This window comes from Lithobates pipiens, unplaced genomic scaffold, assembly GCF_037356315.1.
Source record: "Lithobates pipiens isolate NorthernLeopardFrog02 unplaced genomic scaffold, aLitPip1_a1.2 Scaffold_3, whole genome shotgun sequence".
Lineage (NCBI taxonomy): Eukaryota > Metazoa > Chordata > Amphibia > Anura > Ranidae > Lithobates > Lithobates pipiens.
Genome location: NW_027507790.1, coordinates 241,485,181 through 241,511,763, shown reverse-complemented (window position 1 = coordinate 241,511,763; position 26,583 = coordinate 241,485,181). Strand labels below are relative to the sequence as shown.

The 26,583-nt window shown below is 42.1% G+C and overlaps 1 protein-coding gene across 1 annotated transcript in view; it reads left to right on the top strand.

Moving 5' to 3' along the window:
- The first annotated feature begins 988 nt into the window (after positions 1-988).
- Positions 989-26,583, top strand: part of WDR7 (WD repeat domain 7) — a 597,600-nt gene continuing 572,005 nt past the window's right edge. Inside the window, 8 exon segments of the mRNA XM_077462962.1 lie at positions 989-1,060; positions 1,063-1,155; positions 6,090-6,195; positions 8,768-8,837; positions 10,926-11,019; positions 11,022-11,099; positions 12,795-12,871; positions 17,613-17,732. Coding sequence (XP_077319088.1) covers positions 994-1,060; positions 1,063-1,155; positions 6,090-6,195; positions 8,768-8,837; positions 10,926-11,019; positions 11,022-11,099; positions 12,795-12,871; positions 17,613-17,732 — 705 coding nt within the window. The 5' untranslated portion in view covers positions 989-993.

The following is a 26,583-nucleotide window of genomic DNA, read 5'->3' as shown; positions in this document are numbered from 1 at the left end:
CTATTTATTATAATATAATTAGAGCGATCGAGTTCTCCCGAGATCTTGCACAAGTTACATAGTTAGTCAGGTTGAAAAAAGACACAAGTCCATCCAGTTCAAACTACAAAAAATAAAATAAAAAATTGATATCATCATACAAGCCCATATACCCAATTCTATACCCACAGTTGATCCAGAGGAAGGCAAAATACCCCAGCAGAGCATGATCCAAATTTGCCAAAGCAGGGAAAAAAATTCCTTCCTGATCCCCCGAGGGGCATTTGGATTTTCCTCGGATCAGCTTTACCTATAAATGTCAGTACCCAGTTATATGATGTACATTTAGGAAATAATCCAGGCCTTTCTACAAGTCTTTGCATTACAAAAGGAACCAATGACTGACAGATTGCGTTTTTATATATGTTACTTTTACAACATTGATTTACCATTTAATTTCTTGATATGTTCAGGGTTTCGAAACACTAACAATTTTTTAAATATTTTTCAAAACTCCCACGGCACACCTGCAAATCTCCCGGGCACATAACATGAGAATCACTGAAGTAATCCTAATGCTCCTGAATTCAAAGTAGTGTTGGCACTCTCATGTAGGTGGTAACTGCTTGTACTTCAGCGGGAGGAGTTGCTGTTGCAGGGGGTGTGGCTATTGGCCTTGTCACTGCTGATTGACATTCAGCACCTTGTCTCACCCAACTCTGCTCACAGCTTTTTTTGGGCTGACGGACACTGGCCTGTGTTGTTGAAACCCTTCCAGTGTGAGCTGCAGTGTCTGGGGAAGGGGGCAAGTGAGACTCAAATAATTGTACATTTGGCTCAGTCATGAAGGGTAAAGGAAACTTTTTTTGCTTTTTATTTGGGTTGTGCTTCATATGTAGCTGAATCTGGGACTTCTTTAGATGGTCTCGCAGGACCTTTTAGTTGCACTTTAGCTACGTTTTACACAATTTGCTAATTCCCTGTAATTTTTTTTTCTTTCTCCAGGGCTGAAAAATGACTGGAAACAGTCTGGTTCTTCCCATTATCCTCTGGGGGCGCAAAGCTCCCACACACTGTATTCCAATGTGTTGGTAATGGATGATATGAGCACCATTATAACAGGATGCCATGATGGGCAGATCTGCTTGTGGGATCTCTCCCCAGAACTGGAAGTGAGTATAACTATTACCCCACCCCCCAGGGGGAAATAAGTTTACATTCATCAATGTTATCCCTTATTTGCATGTAATTGCCCAATCAGTCAATACATCCAAGTCGGCGTGTAAGTTTGAAACATGTTATTGTACTATATAACTTGGTGTCTCCTGCAAGCACGGAACTGTACTTTTAATTTTTAAATTCTGTAAAGTTTATAAATAGTCTTCTAAATAACGGTTACACTACTGAACTATGGGGTACACCAACACCCTACTCCATTCACAGTATACCTCTCATTACTCTTTAGTCTCTGAATATGGTCTTTAAGCCAGTTTTCTAACTCTTCTAAGTCTATAGAACTTTGGTACCCACTCAGCAGTCCTTGGCATTTGTGTGGCCCATGCAGAAAATACTGTTACCCATGTGCTCACTCAGGCCAGTGAAGGATAAGTATTCTATGACTGGCTTCTAGTAGTTAAAGTAGATGAGAAAACTACCCACAAAATACCTGTTAAATGTTGCTTCCTCATTTCTTTATACTTCCCTCAGATATTTTCTACAAAATCTCATCTAAATGTATTTTTCTAAGTTTTACTATGCAGTCACATGAATCGCAAAATTTGTTGGCTGTTTGAATCCCATAGCGCAGCCTTATCATCCACCAGTATCTATGGCTCTAATGCAAATGTCACCAAACTGCGGCCCGTGGGCTGGATGTGACTCTTTGCTTCCTTTTATGCGGCACTTGGGGCGCCTTTCCTCCCACTGACGCCAGCGATGGGGCGCCTTTCCTCCCACTGACGCCAGCGATGGGGCGCCTTTCCTCCCACTGGACGCCAGCGATGGGGCGCCTTTCCTCCCACTTGACGCCAGCGATGGGGCGCCTTTCCTCCCACTGACGCCAGCGATGGGGCGCCTTTCCTCCCACTGACGCCAGCGATGGGGCGCCTTTCCTCCCACTGACGCCAGCGATGGGGCGCCTTCCTCCCACTGACGCCAGCGATGGGACGCCCTTCCTCCCACTGACGCCAGCGATGGGGCGCCTTTTCCTCCCACTAAAACCACTAACCGCAAGGAGATTTGTACTCGCGCTGAACACAGTCCCGCTCCTTGAAATCTGAAGAACAGTAAGCTGGTCCTTTTTTTTCATAAATTTGGAGGCTAGCAGAGAGGTCAATGACTGTCTTTTGAGGCTTATTCTCTGTATCCAAAAAATCCTGTAGCCTATCTGCAATCTTTGGCCATCTCTTGTGAATGGCCATAGTCTCTGATTATCTCCTGGTGTATGCCTGCAGTCTGTCAGCTTTATGTACTATTGTACTCCCTGAATATTATGGGTGACCCTTTGCTAATGTAATGGTTTTTACTTAAAGAAGAACTAGTGGCAATTTAGCAAAGTAAGGAAGGGTTTTGCCATCTGTGTCCCATTGCGGAGATTTCCCTTCACTTCCTGATCTATTGCCAAACAGGAAGTGGGAGGAAATCCCTGCCCCCGGCCCCAAGGCCACCAGAACTAGTGTCCCCATTGGAAGATTTCCCATCTATTACTTTCCTGGGGACAACCCACAATTTGTGTGTGTGTGTGTTGTTTTTTTTTTTTTTTTTTTTTTTTTTTAATAGTTTTAAACTGGACAAATGGGGTGAATCTCCCTAACGGGGATGCAGGCAGCGAAAAAAAAAAAACTGTCAGCTATTATAGTCCCACTTCACTTTAGCTAGAACTAAAAAATCTAATTTTTTTTTGCCTTTTTAGTTATACTTTTAACATGAATGTAAACCTTCTATTTTTTTTTTTTTAATAAACATGCCTATACTTGCCTGCTCTGTGCAAGGGTTATACACAGAACAGCTCTGGATACGCCTCTTCTGGGGTCCTCCCTCCTGTGCCCCTGGCTCCTCTTCTTCATCGGTCCCCCCTGGCTGCCCTGGACTCCCCTCCTCATTGGCTAAGACAGCAGTGCAGCACCATTGCCTCCTGCTGCTTTCAATCAAAATCAGGCAATGAGAGGAAAGGGGGCAGAGCTGAGCCGCTGCTCCATGTCTGAATGGAAACACGGAGCTACAGCTCTGCTTGGGTGACTACATAGCAGGCTGTTTGCTGTGGGTGCATTCGTGAGGAGGGAGGAGCATGGAAGAGGGTCCCCAAAAGAGGCGGATTCTGGCTTCTCTGTGCATATCCACTGCACAGAGCAGGTAAGTATAACGTTAATTATTTTTAACCAAAAAAACAAACAAACAAGACTTTACAATCACTTTAATGCATAGAGCACATTAAAACGGTAGTAAACCCCGCTGAAATTTTTTATTTTTTCAGACCTGCAAGGGAAAAGTCATAATGAGCTAGTATGCACCGCATAGATATCTCCGACGATCCACGCCGAGGGAGCTGACATGTTCCCTCGACGTGTCTTCCGGGTATTGCGGCTCCGGCGCTGTGAGTGCCAGAGGTGCGATATCGCCGCGCATGTGTGTGGGAGATTTCTTTCCGGCAACGTCTGTTGTCAGCGGCTCATTGCGAGGGGAATAGCTCCTAAACCGTACAAGTTTAGGAGATATTTTTTTTTACCTACAGGTAAGCCTTATTATAGGCTTAACTGTAGGTCAAAGTAAAAACCCCCCCCCCCCCCCCCCCCCCCAAAAAAAAACCACTATACCGCTTTAAGGTGAAAATCTTAAGGCTTTACAGCTACTTTTAAGTCCTTCTATACCCTGTAATTTTACCACCTTTGCTTTAGACCTTCACTTACAGATTAACCACCTGTAGGGTCAGATGTCAGTTGCTTTAATAGTCCAAGTGTACTACATCCAGAGCCACCCCCCATTTTGTGTTTGTTCATGTCCTCGTAAAATAAGAAAAAGTAATTTGACAACTTTAGGACTGATGAGACTATGCTGGCTTTTGCTTTATGATATGGATTCCTATACTCGCCTGACCTCTGAAAATGCTGACCTATAGGCTTTATACTTTTTGAGCAATTGACTCGGAACAATATCATATGCCGCCTCCTGTCTATAACACAAAGTACTGTGGTAGAGGGTCAGTATGACAAACAAGCAACTAGCATTTTAAGAATGAGAAGTCATAAATGGCAGCGTCCATATTTCTCCCAGGTGAAACACAAGACCAATGTAGAAGGGTATTATTGAGCCTACTTCTTTGGAAAAATATTAAAAAGTATCTTAAGCCATGAAAAAAATGTCCTTCGATGTGGTAGTTGTGTAAATTTTTCTTTTTTCTGCCTTTTTTTTCTTTTTCTTTTCATCTGGTAATCCTGCCAGTAACACATTGTATTTTCATGTCCTAGGGCAGGGAACCTCAAACTACGGCCCGCCAGGGTTGGTATACCTGACCTGCGGACTGACCCTTCCATAATATCAAATCACTCCCTCCTCCCCCTGCTACATTATTCACACAAGATGTGAACCATGACAGTTCCAGGCAAAGGGCGGGACTTTTCGAGTTAAGAAGCAGGTGATTGGTTACAGCCAGCAGGGCAGTCCCAGCAACCAATCACCTGGCTTTCACTTAAAAAGTCCCGCCCATTGTCCAGACCTGTCATGCTTTGTGTCTTCTTTGAATAAGGTAGGTGAGGGGGGAGTGCTGCGATCTTATGGAAGGGACAGTCAGTAATATTGATGGAGGACTGTGATGGGGATCTGTGATAGGGGGCTTTGTGATTGGGGGGGGGGGGGCATTTGAGGGCGGCTTTGTGATGGGGAAGTCTGTGATGGAGAGAAGTCTGTGTTTTTTTTTTTTTTTTTTTTAATTATTTATTTATTTATTTATATTTTTGGGGGGAGGGGGGTCTGTGATGGAGAGGAGTCTGTGATCTCTGATGGGGGAGCAGAAATACTAATACATTTGTGTTCTTTATTAAAAAACAAAACAAAAAAAACAAAACATATTTATATGTGCAGTGTGCATAGCAATTCATTCATATTTTTTTTTCAAACTATAGTCCAGCCCCCCAACAGTCTGAGGGACTGGGAAAAGGCTGTGGTAGGGGTGCCTTTTTTTCTAAAGCAGTGGAAACTGCGAATGCATCTAACCCCCCCACCTGCACCGTTAGATTTCAGTTGCGCCTCCCAACACAGCACATATGAGGGTTTCCAACCATCATTAAATTCAAGGACATTTGTAAAATACTTGTGTTTTTTTATTTATTTTTATTTTTATTTTTTTAACACCTGTCCATGTGTTTCCGTTACGGATATTCACAGACAAATGTAAAACTCGCAGTGAGACCCCTTTAACACCAGGGCGTTTTGCAGGCGCTATAGCGTTAGAAATAGCGCCTGCAAAACGCCCTAAAGAAGCTGCACCATTGTGTGTAGTGTGAAAGCCCCGAGGCTTTCACACTACAGCGGTGCGCTGGCAGGACGTCAGAAAAAAGTCCTGCTAGCAGCTTCTTTGGAGCGGTGAAGGAGCGGTGTGTTTACCGCTCCTCCATCGCTGCTCCCATTGAAATGGTGCTGGGAACTGCCGGGAAATCGCATGGTGCCAAAGCACCATGCAATCTCCTGGTTGCTGTGGTTCAAAAATGGAGCAGGAACCTGTTTCCTGCATGAAACGCAGGCACATCAATCACCCCAATCAAATGAATGGGCTGCCATGGCTGAACAACTGCAGCTCAAGACATTTCCTCTTCTTTCAATGAGACCCAGGGAGGTCACAAGGTGGTTTTTAAAAGATCAACAGCTATTTTTTTTTTTCAACTTATCAAACAGATATAACAAAACGCTTCAATTGTATTTGAGCAAATAAGAGACGTTTATTGTTTGAGGTTGATTTCCATTTTAATTTATATCCTTTAATGCCAACACAGGTGTTTTGGTTGGACCTAGATCAGTCAGATTAACCCTTTTTAATACTAAAGCTGACTATGTATGCTGGCCACTCAGGAGAACGAGCCTTGTATGCAGTTATAGAATGTTTGTTTCCTCTCTGTCAGATCAATCTCGGGCTCTCCTGTTTGGACACACAGCCTCTATCACCTGCTTATCAAAAGCATCTGCATCCAGTGACCGTCAATATATTGTCAGTGCATCTGAAAGCGGGTGAGTGTTGACAACACCATGAATCACCATCAGCTACTTGATCACGAATGGCCTCTCATAGATGACTCCGATTTCATCTGTTTTCTGCTGAATCAGCTCATGTTTAAGTCACAGGTGGCTCTGCAAGCACCACCCAACTGGCTTGACAAAATGAATTTTAAAAAATGACTAAACTGAGTGGGAAATGATCAGCATTAGGCAGGGGTAGGCAACCTCCTCAGCCCTCCAGCTGTGGTGAAACTACAAATCCCATCATGCCTCTGCCTCTAGGAGTCATGCCTGTGATTGTCAGGGTCTTACAATGTCTCATGGGTCTTGTAGTTTCACCACAACTGGAGGGCCGAGGTTGCCTACCCCTGACCCGAGGGCTTGCTCACACCATTCATGCATGCATAGTGATGGGAAAACTGCACAGATTTCACTTCACAGTGACAAAAATTTACATCAGTTTACATGCCTGTCTGTTACGCACAAACCTTCAACACTGTGTGGTTATTTAGAAAAGGAAACTGCACTTGAAATTACACTGAAAGTGTGCTTGGCAGTGCAGTCACTGTAGATCTGAGGGGGGCATGCAAGGAAAATAAAAAAGAACTTTAGGTTGCACATGATTGGATGATAAAATCAGCAGAGCTTCCCCTCATTTCAGATCTACCCGTCAGATTTACAGCGTTCTCACTTCCAAGTACACTTTCAGTGCAATTTCAAGTGCACTTTGCACTTGTAGTGCAAAGTGGATTTGCCTTTCGTAAATAACCCCCTGTGTCATCATTGTGTCCCCGCCATCGCTGTCCACCTGATCATATACCCCTGCTCTGTTATACCCTTCACATACTGCCATTGGGTTAGCCGCATCTGTGCCAGCATCTGTGTTCCCCTCACAGCATAGCTCCATCCTGTTCCCTGCCCAATGTCCTTCCAGAAACTGACCCGAGTGGGCAGCATCCCAGGCACAGGGGAAGAAGGCGGGCTGTACACCCATAGCGGGCCGCTTTGCATTCCTCCCACCTCCTCTCATATGAGAGGCATGCAGATCTGTGCGCTCTGTTTTGTCTGCATTCCAGTGCGGAGCTGTGTGGGGAAACTGCAGACATCCTGTATAATCCAGCATGGCTCCGCACTGGATGTTACACCTCTGTTTTGGTGCGAACAAGCCCATAGGAAACCCATGTTTCCTGCGTGTCTTGCAGAGACCTGTGGTTTTCTGCACCAACCCTGATGGGATGGAGTTACTGTTCTGAAGTGCCACTGTATTCAGGTGGCTGCTGATGCCACAGCTCTAAATACAATATCTGACAGTGGAGATGTCTCTAACCACACTGTTAGTGCGGTTTAGCAAATTGATCTTCTCTCAATTAGTCTGCTGTAGAAAAGTGAAACTAGTTTCAGGTGAGCAGGCTCTTTGTGATGTATGCTATTCGTCAGTGCTTTTTTTTTTTTTTTTTTTTTATTTATTTTTTTATTATGGTTGACCGGTTCACTATAGCTAATTTTGATATGTATACAGTGGGGAAAATAATTTTGATCCCCCTGCAGATTTTTTTTTTTTATATCTTATTTAAACCACAAAAGGCGTTTCCAGGTTAGCACATTAACAGCAGCCACACTTTTTGTAGCTGCCGACTTTTAATAAACCTAAAAACGACTGAACACCTTTTTTATTTTATTGATTTATTTTTATTTTTTTTACGCTTCTTGGTCATCTCTTGACAACTTGAATTTTCAGCTTCCTCCATAAATTTTCTATAGGATTAAGGCCTGGAGACTGGCTAGGCCACTCCATGACCTTAAAGTGCTCCTTCTTGAGCCACTCCTTTGTTGCCTTGGCGGTATGTTTTGGATCATTGTCGTGCTGGAAGACCCATCCACGACCCATCTTCAGTGTTCTGGCAGAGGACAAAGGTTCTCATCCAAGATTTTACAATCCATGACCCCGTCATTAGCCTCTCAATGCAGCAAAGTTGTTCTGTAGCTTTAGCAGAGAAACGGCCCCAAAAGCATAATGTTTCCACCCCCGTACTTGACTGTAGAGATGGTGTTCTTGGGGTCATAGTCAGCATTTTTCTTCCTCCAAACACGGCAAGTCGAGTTAATGCCAAAGAGCTGAATTTTGGTCTCATCTGACCACAGCACTTTCTCCAAATCCTTCTCTGAATCATTTAGATGTTCATTGTCATGACTGTACATGTGCCTTCTTGAAGAGGGGGACTCGCTGTGTTTGGAGGAAGAAAAATGCTGACTATGACCCTAAGAACCCCCACCTCCTACAGTCAACCATGGAGGGGGAAACATTATTTTTTGGGCTGTTTCTCTGCTAAAGGTACAGACCAACTTTGCCGCATTGAGGGGCCAATGTAAGGGGCCATGTATTGTAAAATCTTTTGTAAGTGGGCAACAAAATCTGCAGGGGATCAAATAATTACTTTCCGCACTGTATACCACAATTGTTCATTCAAATTTTACCACGAATGGCACTTATTTCTTCAGTGAAAAGTCAAATTCATGATTTCTGGTCCCCTAACGCTGTATTAAAATAACGAAAGTCCTTTGAATTGATTCCTTTCTCTTACAGGGAGATGTGTCTTTGGGATGTGAATGATGGAAGATGTGTGGAGTTCACTAAGCTGGCATGTACACACACGGTATACAGGTTGGTGGAAAATGATTACATGTGTCTGTCCCCTCAAGAAGCAACATCACATATTGTTATATGTTCCAAGTGCGGGATGTTTAAAGGGTTAGTAAACCCTGGAATTGTAATTGTAATAAAGCTCACCTGTAGGTAAAATGAATATCTCCTAAATATGCACCGTTTAATAGATATTCTTGCGAGCAGCAGCCAGTGACGTCGCATGCATTCTGAAGGAACAGTAAACCTGTGCCTCTTCTTAAGAACTGTGTGCCATTGCCCGAGACTCCCCCCGCACGTGCGCAGGGGTGATGTCATTGTGGCTTGGCCAATTGGACACCCGGGGTCCCCGAACCCGGAAGGATGACCAGGTAAATATGTAAGCCTCTGCAGCGGTGACAGTGTGCTGTTTGGAGGGCTTTGTTTTAACGCAAGTCTTTCATGATGTGCTAGTATGTGGTGAATACTAGCTCATTATGATATTGAGTTGCAGGTGGAAACTTCTAAACTGAAAAAAATAAAAATAAATTTACTACCACTTTAAAGTGTTACTAAACCCACAACAGTAAAATCAGGCTGTATATGCAATAAAGCATGCTTGTTATACTCGCCTTGGAACCTAAGGGGTTATTTCTCTGCATTGTGTAAAAAGGCTGCTTGATCTTGTATGTACAGATCCTCCCCTTCTTCCGCTGACTCCAAAACAGGTCCGGATAAGACAGTCTATGGAGTCAGGCTGCACATGCTCAGTTTGGTGTGTATTGCTACAGAGTTCTTTTTGTTAGAGTGCATGTGGTCTGCACAGGGCCAGTCCGCACTGTCCAGAGAGAGGGTCAGGGGTGCTGCATCCTGATAGGACAGTTCAGTGCAGTATAAAAACTCCTCCACGCTTTAACCAGACACTGATAGAAGTTACAAGACTGCTATATACTGCTGATGAGAAAAGGTATTTAGCAGCTTATATGTACTAAAATAATTACATTTCCATGTTCTGTGTACTGTGGGAGTTCAGTTATAGTGAATGCAGGGTCCTGGGTTTAGTAACCCTTTTTAATCACAAGATTCCTTTATATTGGAATGAACAATTCAGCTTTTAGTATTCTTGAAATCCTTCAAAAATATTTCTTTCAATGGAGACATTTCTGGGCAATGGATTGCATTGTACAATGATCAAGCTCATACGTTAAGAAGCAATATTACATTATGTTTCATATCACTAATGCATAAATGTACATAAAGTCCATTCACACTTGTGTGATTTGTCATGCGACTTTGACATCAAAGTTGCACGACAAAACGCACACCATTCTTTTCAATGGCACCCGTTGAAATCACTGCAACTTAACGTCACAGCGACTTTGAAAAGGTGCCTTCGCTACTTTGGTGAGACACTAGCTGCAACTTTGATCCAAAGTCGAATCAAAGATGCCTCAAAGTCGCACTGGAAATTGTGCGACTTTGGAGACCCGCTAATGTGAAAGAAGCCTAAATGCCCATTATTGTCTTAATTTGGAGATGGTTGTGTTGGATATCTGTCCTCATCATATCTGTTGCGTTTCTGGTCTATTATCTGCTGCTTCGAAGAATCATCTTTGGGCTTGTATATCAGTGGCCAATCTTCTACCCATGTGGCCACGCTAGGATGGCTCCAGAGTCTGATGCCTCCAACATTATTTTACAGTTTTTACAGCTGTTGCGCCTACAAAGTCTATGGCGGAGAAGTGGATAGGAAGAACATAGAGAGTACCGTGGTTACTGCAATTTGTGGGAAAATGGGGCCCAAGTATGCTTTTATATAAAAGCCCAAAGAGGATAGAAGGACCTGTTATGTAGCACCATCATCTCACAATAATCTAATGCTCTTTAACTGTTTAGCACCCTGGTATGCTTCCAGTTCTACCGTAGGCACATCAGTGTCAATTTATTTAAATCGGTCAATCGGAAGCAAATACGTTTTCAATTTCTAAACAATTTGACTACATTTTGTGTCTAAATTCATCTGTAAGACAGATGATGTGTATGCCCTCCTGTACACAGTTGGTCGCTAATATAACTGTAGGCTTATTGTAAGCTATAATGTATATTCTCTCACTTCTGTCAGTTCTACCAGTTCTCGGCTGGGACTCAGCGAGAGGGAAGGTTACTTTGCCATGGACACTACCCAGAAGTCCTTGTTGTGGATGCCAGCAGTCTGGATGTCTGTATACACTGGTATCAAAGATCTCTCCAGACTGGATCAGCTCAATGAGCATCATCCGCTCTCACAGGACACAAGGTAATCGCACCTGGGCCCGCCCTGTTTGTGTGCGCTTTTGTTGCTATACTTTCTATACACAAGAGAAAGAGAGAGAGTTTTGAATGTGACTTGTAATTCTCTAATTGCTTGAGGAAGATCTGGCTGCATTATTTCCAGAAGTATATCTAAAACCAAAACTTTTTTTTTTATTCTGGATAGAGTAGGGAAAGGTTAAATTTGCTTTTTTTTTTTTTTTTTTTTTTTTTTTTTTTTTTATTATATTTTTTGCTTAAAAGGAAGTAAGTGGAAATATTTCCTTTCACCAATCCATCCCAAAAAAATTAAGTTTAGTTATATTGTTAACGCTTTTTTTTTTTTTTCCTCATAACCTACAATAAATATATATATTTTTTTTTTAAATAATAAACACTGAAAGGAAAACGCCGATTCTGGTTTCTGAAGTATGCATTGTGGCTGTAATCTGTAACAATCATATAAATCTTAGCTTTCACAAACCTGACGTACATAATTCTAAATAATTCCAAGGGCATAATCGTACCTATAGGTGCTCTCAAAGAATAGGATTAATAAATTAGGATCTTTCTTTGCCTTTCCAGGTTTTTTTATTTTTTTTGATTCATGTAAATTGTAAGATAAACGTAACTCCTGTAAGGGTTTGTTCGCGCTATTGTCCAGTGTTGGCATGCGCACGCATTATGCCTTTGCATTAGGGAAGCCCAGTCATTTGAATTTGCTGCCTAATGTGCCAAATCACACAAAAAAATGTGCATGCATTTTTGGCAGAGCATGGCAAAACATTGCACCAACGCCCATAACACGCTTTACCGCTGCGCAGTAGTGTGGACAGCCCCCGGACCCATAAGTTGACCTGATGGGTCTTTTAGACTTTTGCTGCATGTTGCTTATGCAGGCCATACACGGTCGAATTTCGAACGAATTTTCTTTTCAAAATCAGAAAATTCGTTTTTTTTGTGATCCGATGATGCCACCATTGATTTTCGAAATTCGGCCGACCAAGCCTTCAATTTCACCTCATGTTGCTACAGAAAATAATTTTCTTGGCTGGGAATCTTCTTTTATCTCCGTACATTTTCTTACGTTTCTCGCATGATTCTCCCATCATTGATTAGAAAATCGTTGTTTTTCTAAAAATTTCCAACATGTCCGATTCCTCAAATTTTATTTCCGCACGAAAATCGGCTGTTGCTGCAGCCCACTAATGGTGCGAAATTCATACGAAAATTCTTAGATACGATTTTTGAAAGAAAATTCTTTTGAAATTCGAACCGTGTATGGCCGGCATTATCCATAACTGTGAGAAGTATTTTACACTTCTGGGTGTAAATAGCCAATACTGGTTGGGATCTGCCAACAAAAATGCTTAAAATAATATTCTCAATTTCTGTATGAACTCGTAACGGCTCCTCACCTTACCTGGCCTCCCGTCGGGCGCCCTCTGCAGAGTCGTCCATGGCGAATATCTCTTCAGAGAGATAAGATGAGCCCTTAGAGCTGTACTACAAGGGCTTACTAGAGATCTGTTAGATTTCTAATATCTTTTTGTTTATTTAGTTACAGTTTTTATCTCTGGGCTTCATTCACAGAGTACACAGATCAGATTTAGCTGTAAACTTTTTTTTCTCAGAATTATTTGGTAGTTGCCCTAATGTGTTTCCTATAATAAAGAAACTCTGCTTTTTTATTGTTCCACAGAAGATACAGTTGTAGCTGTTTCAGTAACAGGAATTCTCAAGGTGTGGATCATTACTGCTGAGGTTCACCGTATGCAGGTAAGGTAAAAGGCAAAACCTGTCTTTCTAGTGCTGTTGAGATTCTGTTGCTTGTAGTGAGTCTTTGGGTAATTTGCCTTGATGACCATCTATTTTGTTATCTTTGGATATCGAATTAGATTGCTAGCAGCGGTGGCCCGTCCATAGGGGGCACACAGGCGCTGCCCCCCTATCCATGCTTCTGACCCCCTAATCTACATGTGACTTGTTGTGGTTTCTAATGGGCACTGTATGAAATGCAGTGTGCAGTGAAATCAGAATAAGGATTTTCAATATAGGAGGGGAGCCTGTACCACTGCAAGATTTGACGTAAAGGCTGGAGTTATTTTTTTAATAGTTATGAGAGCTGTGTGGTGGACTGATTGCTTGACTTTGTATTCCTTCATGGAAAAATAAATGTTGCTTCTGACCGTTTTTGTCATTAAAACACACATTCAGCTTAGCTAAAGTAGACTCGCGATCCAAACATTGGTTCTGTGATCACTATATATGTCATTTAAAGAAGAATAATGCTCATTCCAGTTCCTGTGCTAGAATATATGTACACATCATGCGTTTGTAGGGGGGGGGGGGGGGCTTCTGCAAAAATCTGCTCAGCAATCCAGAATTTACATCACCTGTTTTTATTTTTATGTTTTTATATACTTGCCATTAGTTTACACAATACTTTACAATGTATAGTGCCTTGTAAAAGTATTCATACCCCTTTGAAATTTTCCACATTTTGTGATGTTACAACCAAAAACATAAATGTATTTTATTGGGTTTTTGGGATATTGGGATTATTGGGATACAAAGTGGCACATAATTGTGGAAGGAAAATGATAAATGGTTTTTGACAAATAAAAATGTTAAACGTGTGTATTCAGCCCTCCGGAGTCGATACTTTTTTAGAACCTCCTTTCACTGCAATTACAGCTGCAAGTCTTTTTGGGGAGGTCTCTACCAGCTTTTCACATCTAGAAAGTGACATTTTTGCACATTTCTTTTATTTTTTTCAAAATAGCTCAAACTGTCAGATTGGATGGAGAGCGTCCGTGAACAGCAGTTTAAGTCTTGCCACATATTCTCAGTTGGATTTAGGTCTGGACTTTGACTGGGCCATTCTAACACATGAATATGCTTTGATCTAAACCATTCCATTGTAGCTCTGGCTGTATGTTTAGGGTCGTTGTCATGCTGGAAGGTGAATCTCCGCCAAAGGTCTCAAGTCTTTTCCAGTCTCTAACAGGTCTTCTTCCAAGATTGCCCTGCATTTGGGTGTCATTGATCTTCTCATCAACTCTGACCAGCTTCCCTGTTCCTGCTGAAGAAAAGCGTCCCCACCACATGATGCTGCTACCAGCATGTTTCACAGTGTGCTCAGGGTGATGTGCGGTGTTAGTTTTCTGTCACACATAGCTTTGCTTTTAGGCCAGAAAGTTAAATTTTGGACTCATCTGACAAGAGCACCTTATTTCCATGGGTTAGGCAGCGCCATCTTAAGTATTGTTTTCTGAGTCTACAGTGGAGTGTATTTCTGCCCTTACATTGAGCACTTCCTGTACTGTTAGCCAAGCCTCCTTCTCAATCCAAAATTTTTATGGCAACCCTGCTTCCCTGTTCATAGCTGACTTCTTTTATTTCATAGTATTTATTTGTGCTGATTATCTGGCGTTTGCCTGTATGAGTCCTATCAGCTTCAGCTGATAAGTCTGCAGTAATGCTGTCCCCTACCCTGCTTTACACTGCATGTGAGGTCACATGGTGTGTAGGAGGAAGTTCTGAGTGATTATGAAGCCTCCTGCGATATCAGTGCTGTGTGCCTTAGGAAGTCCTGATAACCAACAGATAAGCACATAGAGAGTGAGATCTGGGCATGCTCAGTGACATAATTAAAAGGACAAAAAGGATTACAACAATACTAAGCAAGTAAGGAGATATCTACAAGCAGTGTTCATTTGGGTTTTTTATACTTATTTACATGGGACAAAGTTGTGGGGGAGGGTTTACAACCACTTTTTAACAATGGCTTTCTTCTCCATAAAGGGCAGATTTGTGGGGTGCACGACTACTAGTTGTCCTGTGGACAGATTCTCCCACCTGAGCTGTGGATCTCTGCAGCTCCTTCAGAGTAACCATGGGCCTCTTGGCTAATTATGATTAATGTTCTCCTTGCCCGGCCCGTCGGTTTAGGTGGACGGCCATGTCTTGGTAAGTTTGCAGTTGTGCCATACTCCTTTCCATTTTCGGATGATGGACTGAACAGTGCTCTGTGAGATGTTAAAAGCTTGGGCTATTTATTTACAACCTAACCCTGCTTTAAACTTCTCCACAACTTTATCCCTGACCTGTCTGGTGTGTTGTTTGGACTTCATGATGCTGTTTGTTCACTAAGGTTCTCTAACAAACCTCTGAGGGCTTCACAGAACAGCTGCATTTATACTGAGATTAAATTACACACAGGTGTACTCTATTTACTAATTAGGTGACTTCTGAAGGCAATTGGTTCTACTAGATTTTAGTTAGGAGTATTGGAGTAAAGTGGGCTGAATACAAATGCACGCTACACTTTTCAGGTACTTATTTGTAAGAAATTTGGAAAACCATTTATCATTTTCCTTCCACTTCACAATTATGTGCCACTTTGTGTTGGTCTATCACATAAAATCCCAATAAAATGCATTTACGGTTTTGGTTGTTACGTGAAAAAATGTGGAACATTTCAAGGAGCATGAATACTTTTTTCAAGGCACTGTATATTGTACATTCACATCAGTCCTTGTCCTCAAAGGGTTCGTAAAGGCAGAAGGTTTTTTTATTTATTTATCATAATGCATTAAGATAAAAAGCATTCTGTGTGCAGCACGCCCCCCCTTATTATTTACCTAAGGTCCCTCTCTGTCCAGCAATGACCACCAGTATCTCAGCCATCTGAAATTCTGCTTCCTGATTGGCTGAGACACAGCAGCTGCGCTATTGGCTCCCATTGCTGTCAAAGTCAGTTAGCCAATCACAGGAGAGAGGGGCCAGGGCCTGGTCGGGGCTCGGTGTCTAAATGGACACAGAGAGCTGTGATTTGGCACGGCTGCCCCCATAGCAAGCTGCTCGCTGTGGGGGCACTAAACAGGAGGGAGGGTCCAGGATCATACAAGAGGGACCCGAGAAGAGGAGGATTCGGGCTTCTCTATGCAAAGCCACTGCACAAAGGAGGTAAGTATAACATGTTATTTTTTTCGGGAAAAAAAAAACAAGACTTTACAATTACTTCAAGGAGCTTACAATCTAAGGTCCCTAATTTACATTCATACATATATTGGGGACAATTTTTAGACCGGAGCCAATTACCCTACTAGCCTGTCTTTGGAGTGTGGGAGGAAACCAGAGTACCCGGAGGAAACCCACACAGGCACAGGGAGAATATGTAAACTCCAGGCAGGTAGTGTCATGGTTAGAATTTGAGCCAACAACCCCAGTGCTGCTAGGCAGAAGTGCTAACCACTTGGCCACCGTGCTGCCCTCAGATGAAGATTTGTTATTTACAGTGACAGACTAGATAATGATGGCAATGCTGCTGAGCCCAGAGGGATATTTCGGGCAGCCAGTTTTTTTTGGTTTTCTTTTTAGGCTTATATATTCCTAAACTGGTATTTAAGGTCAGAAGAACATGTCTGTAAATAAAAATTAACAAGATTTGTTCAATTCACAGCATTTGCCATTTTGATGGTATCTATAATTGCCCTGGTACAATAAGGCCGCGTGTACACTGCTGCTGGTAAATGGATGTTTAGGAGAAGGTGGGCATTTTTTTCAACTGCCCCTGAACTCTCCTCTGTTATCTTATCAGTACATGTACACAGGGTCCTTTCTAGGCAGTTGAGTTTAGAGGCCTTTTTTTTGGAAAGCAAAAACAATGGGTTCAGAAGCTGAGTTTAGAGGCATTTCAAGCGCCAAACGCTGCTAAAGGCGCTAACCCACGTTTAGCCATGTTTCGTTAACAGGTGTTTTTTCATTTTTTGCTATTTAAAAAAAAAAAAAAAAAGTTTTTTTTTATTTTTTTTATTTTTAAAACGCTTAAACCTAAACGTGGAAAATGGACGTTTTAAACGTGGGTTACTATCTGTCAGTTAAATCGTTCAGGAGAGGTTGTAAAAAATATCCCGTGTACATGAAGCTTTATCAGTGACAAGGTTCTTGGGGCTTCTTGTAGTAAAGGACTCCGGTTTCTAGTGACATCTTGTTGTCACATTGGGGTTGATATATATAAAAATATATTAAAACCGGAGTACTCAGAATCTGGTGCAGCTGTGCATTATAGCCAATCAGCTTCTAATGCAGGCCACACATGGGTTGGATCCCAAACTCCTTTTCCTTTGAAAAGCTAAAATTTTGTGATCGGATGGTGCCACCATTGATTTTGAAATTTGACCAACCAAGCCTTTAATTTCTCCACATGTTGCTACAGAAAATAATTTTCATGTCTGGGAATCCCCCTCCTTATGCGATGATGCGAAATTCAAAAGAAAATTCTTAGTTATGATTTTAGAAAATTATTTTGGAATTATGGCCAGTTTAATTCAGCTTGTTCAATTCAGCCTTGACAATAAAAACTGGATGATGATTGGTTTCTATGCAGAGCTGCACCAGATTTTGCACTCTCCAGTTTTAGTAAATCCCCCCCCCCCAAACATTATGTAAATTTATGCAGAAAATTGGATATGCTGATAACCAGTTAACACATTTTTATTTTTTTTATTTATAGGACACGGAGCCAGTGTTTGAGGAGGAATCTAAACCGATTTATTGCCACAACTGCCAAAGCATTTCCATCTGCGCATTCACTCAAAGTTCTCTCTTGGTTGTGTGTGCTAAATATTGGAGGGTAAGCTCTGGTTTTTTGTTTCTTTTCTTTATATTGTGTGTTTTGTTTTTAAAGTACGCAAATTCTTAACTAGTTGAACTTTGGAAGGTTCTACCTCCTTCATGACCAGGTCATTTTTTTGCTATTTAGCACTGAGCTACTTTAACCAGTTCCCGACCGGCGCACGCCGATGTACGTCGGCAGAATGGCACGGGCAGGCATATTGGCGTACAGGTACGTCCATTTTTATATGCCGCCGGTCGGGACCCCCGTGACTCTGGTCGCGGGTCCCGCGGACTCTATCCCCATGGGGATACCCGCGATCGTCTCACGGGGCAGCTGAATGGGGAGATGCTGTTGTAAACAGCATCTCCACGTTCTGCCTAGCAACAAGTGACGCTGATCTCTGCTCCATGTGATTGAAGCAGAGATCAATGTTCACTAACACAAAGCCCAGCCCCCCACAGTTAGTAACACACCCCTAGGAACACTTAACCCCTACACTGCCACCCCCTGGTTAACCCCTTCACTGCCAGTGTCATTTACACAGGAATCTCTGCATTTGTATAGCACTGATTGCTCTATAAATGACAATGGTCCCAAAAATGTGTCAAAAATGTCCGATGTGTCCGCCATAATGTCGCAGTCACAATAAAAATAGCTGATCGCCGCCATTACTAGTAAAAAAAAAAATATTAATAAAAATGCCATAAAACTATCCCCTATTTTGTAAACGCTGTAACTTTTGCGCAAACCAATCAATAATCGCTTATTGCGATTTTTTTTTTTTTTTTTTTACCAAAAATATGTAGAATAATACGTATCACCTAAACTGAGGGGAAAAAAATTTTTTTAAATATATTTTTGGGGTATATTTATTATAACAAAAATTAAAAAATAATGCGTTTTTTTTCAAAATTGTCACTCTATTTTTGTTGTCGCGCAAAAAATAAAAACCGCAGGGGTCATTAAATACCCATTAAATACCACCAAAAGGAAGCTCTATTTGTAGGAAAAAAAGGACGTCAATTTTTTGTTTGGGAGCCACGTCGCACGAAACAAATTTTGGCCAAATGTATTTTTGCTACATGGTTTTTGACAAAAAACAAAACAAAACCTAAAAAGTGTATATTAATTAGTTTAAGTAAAAGTTAAAACACCTTAGCACCTACAAACTATGGTGTGTGTGTGTGTGTGTGTGTGTGTGTGTGTGTGTCTCTATCTCTAATCTCCTTTTTATACTACTAATAGTGGCGACCAGCAAATTCTAATGGGACTGTTAATAGTGCTTTGCAGGGATGAGAAACTGACAGATCGCTCCCTCTGTACAGAGCTCCGTGTTTACCAACACGGAGCTCTGGGCTGTGATTGCACACAGCCGATCAGCAGGTCCCGGCCGTGAATCATCGGCTGGGACTTGCTGACACAATACAATCACAGCGGGGGACACGCATGCCCTAAACCTGGATGAATGCACGGTCGTACCAGTAGGTTGCTTTGCTTTACAGTAGCCGCTTGAACTGGGCAGGCGACCGCCAAGTGGGTAAAGATGAATTCCACGTATGGCAATTCTTACATAGTTACATTGGTCCAGCTTGGATCAATGTCATTATTTATATACAGTGAGGGAAAAAATTTGTTTTATCCTCTGCTGATTTTGCATGTTTGCCCACTGACAAAAAAATGATCAGTCGATATTTTAATGGTAGGTTTATTTAAGTGAGAATAACAACAAAAATATCCAGAAAAATGCATTTCAAAAAGGTTATAAATTGATTTGCATTTTAATGAGTGAAAAATAAGTATTTGATCAACTATCAATCAGCAAGGTTTCTGGCTCCCAGTCGTCAAGCCGCTTTGTGAGAGGGTGACAACAGTTGGTGCGATTATTCACACATGGAAGAAACCCAAAATAACTGTCAATCTCCCTCAGTCTGGGGCTCCATGCAAGGTCTCACCTTGTGGAGTTTCAATGATCATGAGAACGGTGAGGAATCGGCCCAGAAATATAGGGGAGAATCTTGTCAATGATCTCAAGGCAGCTGGGACCATAGTCCCCGAGAAAACAATTGGTAACACACTACGCTGTAAAGGACTGAGATCCTGCAGCGCTCCATGCTCCAGAAAGCACATCATACAGGCCCATCTGAAGTTTGCTAATGAACATCTGAATGATTCAGAGGGTAAAAGTGTTGTGGTCAGATGAGACCAAAATCAAGCTCTTTGGCATCAACTCAACTCGCCATGTTTGTAGGAGGAGGAATGCTGCCTATGACCCCAAAATACCATCCCCACTTTCAAACATGGAGGTGTAAACATTATGCTTTGTGGGTGTTTTTCTGCTAAGGGGACAGGACAATTTCACAGCATCAAAGGGACGATGGACGGGGCCATGTACCATCAAATATTGGGTGAGAACCTCCTTCCCTCAGCCAGGGCATTGAAATGGGTCATGGATAGGTATTCCAGCATGTGAGTGGCTCAATAAGAAGTACATTACGGTCCTGGAGTGGCCCAGCCAGTCTCCAGACCTTAATCCCTTAGAAAATATGTGGAGGGAGCTGAAGGTTCAAGTTGCCAAACATCAGCCTCAAAACTTTAATGACTTTGAGAGGATCTGCAAAGAGGAGTGGGACAGAATCCCTCCTGAGATGTGTGCAAACCTGGTGGCCAACTACAAGAAACGTCTGACCTCTGTGATTGCCAACAATGGTTTTGTCACCAAGTATTAAGTCATATTTTGCGAAGGGGACGACTACTTATTTTGCTCATTAACCACTTTCAGACCGGACCAATTTGCTGGTCAAAGACCAGACCACTTTTTGCGATTCGGCACTGCGTCGCTTTAACTGACAATTGCGCGGTCGTGCGACGTGGCTCCCAAACAAAATTGACGTCCTTTTTTTTCCCACAAATAGAGCTTTCTTTTGGTGGTATTTGATCACCCCTGCGGTTTTTATTTTTTGCGCTATAAACAAAAATAGAGCGACAATTTTGAAAAAAACGCATTATTTTTTACTTTTTGTTATAATAAATATCCCCCAAAAATATATAAAAAAACATTTTTTTCCCTCAGTTTAGGCCGATGCGTATTCTTCTACATATTTTTGGTAAAAAAATCGCAATAAGCGATTATTGATTGGTTTGCGCAAAAGTTATAGCGTTTACAAAATAGGGATAGTTTTATAGCATTTTTATTAATAATTTTTTATTATTTTTTTTTTTACTAGTAATGGCGGCGATCTGCGATTTTTATTGTGACTGCGACATTGTGGGGGACCCATCGGACATTTTTGACACATTTTTGGGACCATTGTCATTTATACAGTAATCACTGCTATATAAATGCAGTGATTCCTGTGTAAATGACACTGGCAGTGAAGGGGTTAACCAGTGGGTGGCAGTGTAGGGGTTAAGTGTTCCTAGGGGTGTGTTACTAACTGTGGGGGGGTTGGGCTTTCATTTAGTGTACACTGATCTCTGCTCCAATCACATGGAGCAGAGATCAGCGTCACTAGTTTCTAGGCAGAATGGAAAAATGTTGTTTACACAGCATTTCCTCCATTCGGCCGCTCCGTGAGACGATCGCGGGGAATCCCCGCGGCGATCGAGTCCGCGGGTCCCGCGACCGGACTCACGGGGGTCCCGACCAGCGCGGGAGCGCGCCGCCGGCGGCGCGCTCCCGATGGCAGGGCGGCATCGAATATTGGACGTACCTGTACGCCAATATGCCTGCCCGTGCCATTCTGTCGACGTACATCGTCGTGCGCTGGTCGGGAAGTGGTTAAAATGCAAATCAATTCATAACTTATTTGAAATGCTATCTGTCTCTTACTGTTAAAATAAACCTACCATTAAAATTATAGACTGATTATTTCTTTGTCAGTGGGCAAATGTACAAAATCAGCAGGGGATCAAATACATTTTTTCCCTCACTGTACATCTGAGAAGGTGTTGAGGTGATTTGGGAAGGTCATAAAGCCACTATTAGCGCAGGACCTTCCGCCCAAGAGCCAGACTTTGGAGCAAACACACAAAAGCCATCTAGACCCAACCTCCGTGATAGAGTTGGAGAAACTGAGGGCTACTTTAGCGAAATGCCTGGACGGGAAAGCAAGGGACAAGGTCAGGTTTTACGTCCATAGGTTTTGTGAGTATGGAAATAAATGTGGCCATCTAACCATATCTATAGATAGGTAGTCCATGATAAACCAGTGTTAGACTCTACCGCCATAGCCCAAGAATTTGAGACACTTCATGCCACATTGTATAGCCTGGATCCCACTCCTTATTTAACAGATTTAGAACAAATACTTTTTCCCCCTCACTATACCATACCTGGCCATTCCCCTGGAAGCTGAAAATCACTGAGGAAGACACCGCTATTAAGCCCCATACACACTATCAGATTTTCTGCTGATTTTTTTCCTTCAGATTTACCAAAACCATATAATATGAGGTCAAACCTTAGGAGTTTCAGTTTATATGCAATCAGGCAGGCCCTTGCACTACATGGTTTTGGTAAATCTGAAGACAAAAATCAGCAGACAATCTGATAGTGTGTATGGGGCTTTAGTGATACCTACTTTCTTCCAGGTCCTTTGCTGAGTGGCTGGCCTGATGCATTATGAGCTCAGAAGCTGGCTGCTCAATATGGGCACCATTCAGAAAATGCTTTGCATTTTCTAAATGCAGAGTTCTCTGTCTGGACAAGATGGAGAGCGTGATGTAACCGCCCTGCCTCTCCACCTTGTCCAATAAGAGAATGCTGATTCTCAAGAGTGACCGACCAGAGAATGCTGATTCTGCTGAGCAACCGACCTACTGTGTTCAGAATACATCAGGCCAGCCACTCAGCACAGGACCCAAAGCAAGTGGAGATCACTGGTGAAGCTCTGTCTACTTCAGCGATTTCCAGCTTCCACGGAAATCGCTCCAAGCTGGATCAAAGTAAATAAAAGAAGTACTTGGAATTAATCTTTAATTACAAAGATTGATACTAATAGTAGGTAGTAGACAATATATGCTACATTATTATCTGATAATGGTTAGTTACATTCAACTGGACTTTGTTTGTAATGCTGAAGATGTTTGGCTGCTTATCCAAGGAACCTTTTTTCAGTTGGTAAAGTGCTTGGACGAATGCTGAAACATCTGGATCCTGGGACAATTGAGTGTCTGCGAGTGTAGTTGCTGACTTTTTAAAGAAATGACTGAAGAACCACTGTAAAACTGAAGTGATAAAACCACTCAAGGATAGTAATTCCAAATTGCTATCCTTGAGACAGGATTGTGACAGGATCACTTTAAGTGACAAATGTCCCTTTTGAATAATGTTGTCCTTTAATTCCCCCCACCCTCTTGAGTACAGTCTGGTAAAATAATTCCTTCACTGTTCCAGCAGTTTTTGCTCTGCACCACCTCTGGGTCCCATTTTTACTGCACATGCATGGCATGGACCTATTCATTTCTTTGGTTGGAGTACTGTCCCAGAGTACAGAACTACTTCGAATTTATAGGAGATTCTTGTCATGACACCTGTTATTATGTTACAAGAGATTACAAGGCTTATGAACATGGGCAACATTTCCCTTTCCTAACTGTACAGGACACAAGCTCTTTTTTCAATATGACTGACTTATATACAGCTACCTTCAGGTGATTGGACAATGGCAAGAAAAAAACAGCTGGAACTTCACACTACTAGGAGAAGCTTGCCACCTTTTATATGGAGGCTTCTCTCTGGATGAATATTTTTCAAGATGATTATATTGCGTTCTGTTAATTTGTTCGCCTTTTTACAGAAATAATGTACTGGTGAACTAACACTGGGCACCCTAGCCTCCACCCCCCCCCCCCCCCAAATCCCTGCTGTATTTACCTTGAGGGTTGCTGAGCTGTGGGCCCCCATAACCACTCTGGTGATCTGGGGATTTACCCACCCTTCTCCCTCTTCTCTGTGCAGCGCTTCCAGGATGGACCAGATAGTTTTGGTCAGCACCGTAGATCGATCTGGTGTGTCCCAGAAGTGCTGCACGAAGAGAGAAGAGCAGGGATTTCCTATCCCTAGGCTGCTAGAGCAGCTATGGGGTTGCCGACTGCTTGGCAACTCCAAAAGTATAGTGGGGACTGCGTGTGGTGGGGAGAGTGTCTGGTGTTAGTTCACCTTGACACTCTTCTGTTAAGGTTAAAGTGTTTTGTTAACTTAAATAAATAGATCCTGTCCCTTTTTTAAAGTACAAATAACAGCATAGTGCTTGTGCTGTGTAATTTGGTCCCCTGTAACACCTGAAATACCTGACTGATCCTGACAATTTCTGCCCTCCCCCTTTGTAGACTGACTACGGTATATCATAGCTGCCGAGCCCTGACATCATGGTCAGTTTACATGACTTAATCAGCTGCAGCTCTCCTGTCTCTCCTTTGTGCTCTCCCCCTCCCTCCCTGCCTGTCTGCTCCTGTGACAGTGTCCGTCCCCTCCCCTTCCCTCCTGCTGCTGTAATAACTGTTAAAATCTTATCTAATCCTGTTTTTTTCTTAACAGGTACTCCTGTCCTGTGATTTTATAATAAAAAAAAAAGCCTTCTTTACCGTATTCCAGAGCCTTTCCCCGCTATCACGTGACCAGCTGGCTCTCTCGCCCTTATTCGCCCTGGCTGACGTCAGCGGGGGAATCTCAGTCCCGCCCGCTGCATCTGTCAGCTTGGCAGAGGAGAGAGCCGGCCAGTCACATTATTGCAGGGAATCGATCTGAAATACGGTAAAGAAGGCGTTTATTTTTTTATTTTTAGATAAAACAGACAGGAGTTCCTGTCATTGGGACATGGAGAGAATTATATTCACTTGTATGAGTGGGTCAACAACCACTTTAACTTTTCCTTTTAATCAGTGATCACAGGTGGCTACAATCTATACCAGGGTTTCTCGGCTAGGGTTCCTCCAGTGGTTGCTAGGGGTTCCTTGAGCAACTTCTGCACCTCCAGATAAGTTCCCACTGACTCCTTCGATCGTTTTAGCTATCTAAAGGGGTATTCCTTCCCAGTGACCACAAGTGTAAGGAACATTCTTCTCACTGACCATCACACTAATGCATCATGAGGTGTAGATATAGTAAATTTTAGCAGGGGCTCCCCAAGACAGGAAACATTGTTTCAAGGGTTCCTCTGTATTGAAAGTTTGAGAAAGGCTCCTCTATACCAGGGCTCGACAAAACCCGGGCGCCAGGTCGCATTTGCGACTAGAATTAGCGACCTGGCGCCTGGGGCAGCACAGGTGGGAGTATCCTGTCTCCATGGACCCCCCCGGAATGATCGCGTCGGGCCGCTCCGCCGGCGGCCTGTAATTGAGGCCACGGCTTTGAGGCCTTCTGCGGTCCTATGATTCCTTCTGGAATCTGGTGCCCTCTTGTGGTGGCCGTTGGTATGACAACCAGCAATGCTAATGGAGCTTCCCCTGCCTGGTTTTATTGCCTGCCTATCTCCTTCCCTTTATTTAGAACCCCTAAACATTATATATATATATATATATATATTATAACACCCTAGAGAATAAAATGGTGATCGATGCAAAACTCTGTCACACCGTATTTGCGCAGCGGACTTACAAGCGCACTTTTTTGGGGGAAAAATTATTTATTTAATAAAAAAAAATAAGACAACAGTAAAGTTAGCCCAATTTTTTTTTTATATTGTGAAAGCTAATGTTAAGCCGAGTAAATTGATACCCAACATGTCACACTTCAAAATTGCGCCCGCTCATGGAATGGTGACAAACTTTTACCCTTTAAAATCTCCATAGGTGAAGTTTAAAAAATTCTACAGGTTGCACGTTTTGAGTTACAGAGGAGGTCTAGGGCTAAAATTATTGCTCTCGCTCTACCCATCACGGCGATACCTCACATGTGTGGTTTGAACACCGCTTTCATATGCGGGCGGGACAGGGCGCGTTTAAAATTATTTTTATTTTCTTACTTTTAACTTTTATTTTTATTTTTTTCACTGTTCTTTTAAAAAAAAAAATTGTCACTTTTATTCCTATTACAAGGAATGTAAAAATCCCTTGTAATAGAAAAAAGCATGACAGGTCCTCTTAAATATGAGATCTCATATTTACACTAAAATACAATAAAAAAATAAAATTGTAATTTGAAAAAAAAAAAAAAGCTATGGGCAATGACTTGGAAACAGGTGGGGGGGGGGGGGGGCTGCACTATCTTCCCCTCACTCGTCTCCATGTCAGGCCAGGGACAGGTCCGGATCGCCGTTACCGACCTGGCTACTAACTTTTTTAGCTGGCTCCTAGATTCCAAGCAAATTTGTCAAGCCCTGCTCTATACAGATTAATTTACTTGTGCTAGTTCCATGAAAAAATTAATTTATTACATTGGTATACTAGAGCTTCCTATTCTCATGATAGGTAGCACCCCCAGCTTTATTTTTCCATCAAAACTGTTCATCACAAGGTTTATGCTTTACACTTTTTGAAGTTTTACTGTAAGTACTTAAAGCTATTACATTTATGTGTATCATACCATCTCCTTTCATCTCTTCAAAGGATATGAATTACTCTGAACTTTCCCTAGTTTTATCATTCAAAACCTTTTAATGAACACTTTTGAAATAAAAATAAATACATTTTTAATGATATTCTAGTGAATGTATAACTGACTTAAATGTTTCTTTCTTATCTATATTTTTGCCTGAAGTACAGGATTAACAGAGGTGAAAAGTTTTAACTTTGTTGATAAAAGCTTTCTATGGTTCAATTGGATTTAAACTGGAAAATAAATATATATACATTTCTCCACCCAAAAAAAAAAATTCTGCAAAGCAAGCAGTAATATAAATTAACTACGATATTTATTGGCATATAA